Source organism: Conger conger, chromosome 17 (genome assembly GCF_963514075.1).
Source record: "Conger conger chromosome 17, fConCon1.1, whole genome shotgun sequence".
NCBI classification, from domain to species: domain Eukaryota; kingdom Metazoa; phylum Chordata; class Actinopteri; order Anguilliformes; family Congridae; genus Conger; species Conger conger.
In genome coordinates this window covers 33,041,214-33,044,564 of record NC_083776.1, presented here as the reverse complement: position 1 = coordinate 33,044,564, position 3,351 = coordinate 33,041,214, and the positions used below count along the sequence as shown (strand labels likewise).

General features: G+C 39.1%; 1 protein-coding gene across 1 annotated transcript; it reads right to left on the bottom strand.

The window, feature by feature from the left end:
• Positions 1 to 749: 749 nt before the first annotated feature.
• Positions 750 to 1,118, bottom strand: LOC133116196 (helix-loop-helix protein 2-like). The gene has a single exon (XM_061225511.1). The coding sequence runs from the start codon at positions 1,116 to 1,118 to the stop codon at positions 750 to 752; it is 369 nt and encodes a 122-aa protein (XP_061081495.1).
• Positions 1,119 to 3,351: the final 2,233 nt, after the last annotated feature.

Sequence of the window (3,351 nt, the reverse complement as noted above, 5' to 3'; positions counted from 1 at the left end):
AAATAATTACATACATTTTATAAATAAGTACAGAAATAAATATATAAATACATACAAATAATGAGTTAAAATTAAGGTCACAATTTGACATCTCTAGGTAGTGGCACTTATCCATATTATGTTTTATTTCCATTTATTATGGTTCTCATTGAGCAGCAATCATTTGATTTGCTTTACCGTTAAACACGTTTAAGAGAGGGCTTTCTCTCACTCAGGTAAGTCACTTATAAGATTAGCCATCGCTATAAAAATAGTGTAGGCTATTTAGACATAGGCTATATGCTATTTAATCGTTTTAATTGGATTTTGTCTTTATTAGAGACTTTTGTCTTTGACAAGAATGGGGGTGTTTTCTTTAATTAACCTTGCCCCTTTCTATATGACATTATTGCATTCCTGTTAAACAACTCAAAGACACGTTACAACTGTTGCACAGCACCAAGCCGTTTAGCGGCTGTTTGGGGCAGAAGAAGGGCGAAGTCAAGGCTACGCTCACAGACATCATTTTTATTTTGTTCATTTTTATTTGAATATAGTTTAGCTAATTTTCTTGCCTAATGGTAGGTTCCAAGTTCTCTTAGACTTCCACCATATTCCTTTGTGGAAGCCCAATTTCTGATTACAGGCATTAATATTAGCATCACTATGATTCTTCTGGCCATCCCAATGACCCCTTTTCACTTTTAGAAAAGGGAATTTGTTCTCATGTTTCCCCTTAAAGAAAAAAAAGAGTCAGTTAAGTCCGTTCTCTAAACGTCCAATACGTGATTTAGATATGAGATATAGCAAATCGCAAGCCTGAGTATTTCGATCTTGGATAGCTTCTTGTCCGGTGGCAAAGTTGGCAGCAGCTTTCTCAGTTCAGCGAAAGCCACGTTGAATGCCTCGACTCGGATGCGCTCGCGGGTGGCGTGGGCAGAGCGGTACTTGGCGGTTGCGCGCCGTCTCCTTCGCTTCTCCTCCCTGCTGAGAGCCTGTGGCGCAAGACTGCGCGTCTTCCCCTCGCCTTCCATCGGCTCGTCGGAGACGCAGCCAATTTTCATGTCATTCAGTACCGATTCAGCGTCGGACTGCCCCCACGGGAGATCGGAGTCAGGTTGGTCTGGACTTAGCATCATTTTCAGTTTTTTTTTAATGGGGCTTCAATATTAAATGGAAAGAGCTGAAACGGAAACACAGACACAACTATTACTTCACCCTGCAAAACGCTGAGGAAGAAGCGATTCCCATGTACATGGGCCGATCCCAAGTTTTCCTAAACTGGCCAAAAGTTTCGAAATTAAATGTTTTTAAGATGTAGCTCCCCGTTACTATCGTCAGCAGCCCATTCAATTTCGCATTGAGCACTACACCACAATATCTACAAATATTTTCTAAGAATGTATTGTAATTAATAAGTGTTCAATTCAAGATATGAATAACTAGTTCATAATTCTCGTTTACGTAACGGCACAGTATTATACGTAGGAGTAGGCAATGTACCACAAATAAGTCAATAAAGAAGAGCATTTTAGAATATCCCCCAAAAAATTTTTAATAAATGAACTGGAGTGCAGACTGAAAATGGGAATTGCAATAGAATATACAACATGTAGAAAAATATAGTTTCAGTCAATTTTAGTGTACTTCAGCATACCTTAGCTATAATTAAAGTAGCCTATAAGGTATGCTATTGCCTACTGTTTTTCACTGGGTATCAATAAGGTTAAAACAAAATTGCATCGTTGCGGGCTAGTTTTCTCATATTGTTTGGACTTCCTTTCTGAATTTGTTTGGTTATCAACAATATATTTTCACATCAGTTACACACGGTATGCATACTTATAGCATTGCTGCCCTTATAATAATGTATCGGGCTTTTTTATTTATTTATTTATTTTTTACCACATTCTATTGTCCAGCCCTTTACTATTATCCAAGAGGACAGAGAGTGACATGGGTTACGTTAAATAACTAGTGATCGAAATTGAAATGGGGTAAGGCATTGTCAGAATTTGGAATTCATCTTCACAGTTGACCATCTGTCACTCTAACCAAATCTAGTTATCTCACAGTCTGACACCGTGGCACGAGGCGCGCCACTAAAATATGCAGCTAGAGAGAACACTAAGAAGCGTTAGCATCAATCTGTTGCACTATAGGAAAAAATACTGGCCTTTAAACTGGCTTATGTTTTCGATTTCATGCAAACACAGCTTTCCGAAATTAAATATAATAAGACAGCTCGCTTCTCTTAGAATTCCATGCATCAGCATAAATATTAGAATGCATTTCAATTATTGTTCTTGAATATAGATTTTTAAATTTGAGTAAATGTTATGCTATTATTTTACGTTATTAACAGTGTAATATTTGAAGAAGACAAAATGGCATCGGTAAAAACAAATGCACAAGTATTTAAAATAACATGTCACAAAAAAAAAATGTGCAATGTTTTGTTATCAGGCAAATTTTTTAAACTTACCGTGTGGTGTCAATAAACTTGCGCTGTCGGTGCTCGATGTCCTTTTGAAGAGTTATGTGCACGACAGCCCTCACCACAAACGAACCTCTCTTTGGTTTATTTTACAAAAAACATTCTCCTCTCCAATCCTGTTCGTCGTGTGCATTCATTTATTCAAATTATGAAAGCAATTTCCCTCAGACGCCAGTATGATACTGTAACAACATAAATTATTCAAAGCAACTGGTTCGTTTCTCAAATTTTAAACTGAATTGCAATTTGTGTTTAAAAATCTACTGCATCGAGTTTTTTTTTCTCTCTTTAGAGTTTCAAGATAGATAGGCTACATTGCCGTGCATAAGTAAATATAAACAAATACGTAAATAAATAAGGAGAAAGCAGTGCAGTTAATGCTATTCGATGATAAAATCTTGTGACACTGGTGCCTCGTGACCCCCAGTAAGAAAACAATAGATCGTGTGCAGATAGGATCGAGGAGCTCGTGCAGAGATTTCTCCAGTCGTCTTGTGGGAGATGGTGATGTGAATAAAATCCCTCTTATATCGAGCTCACCAAGAGCTACACTCTGATGGAACAGCAGATAGCAAATCCCAGTCCCCTCTTTCCCCCTCTCTTCCCAGCGTTGTCAAGCCAAGTTGACGGTAGCACAAGAGATGAGATTAGTCGACGGCTCCTAATAAACCACTGACGGAGTGACGGAGGAACGAGGTAATTTTGTGGGATCGTATTGTCTATCTCTCCTTCGACCACCCCCTCCCTGCCTACAACCCACCCCACCCTCCACCCCTCATCCACGACGCACACACACACACACACACACACACACACACACACACACACACACACACCACTCCTCTCTCCGCGACGGATGGCGCACCGGATACGAA

What these genes read in the sequence shown, in the direction of transcription:
- LOC133116196 (XM_061225511.1), bottom strand. Translation starts at nt 1,118, where the DNA reads ATGATGCTAAGTCCAGACCAACCTGACTCCGATCTCCCGTGGGGGCAG.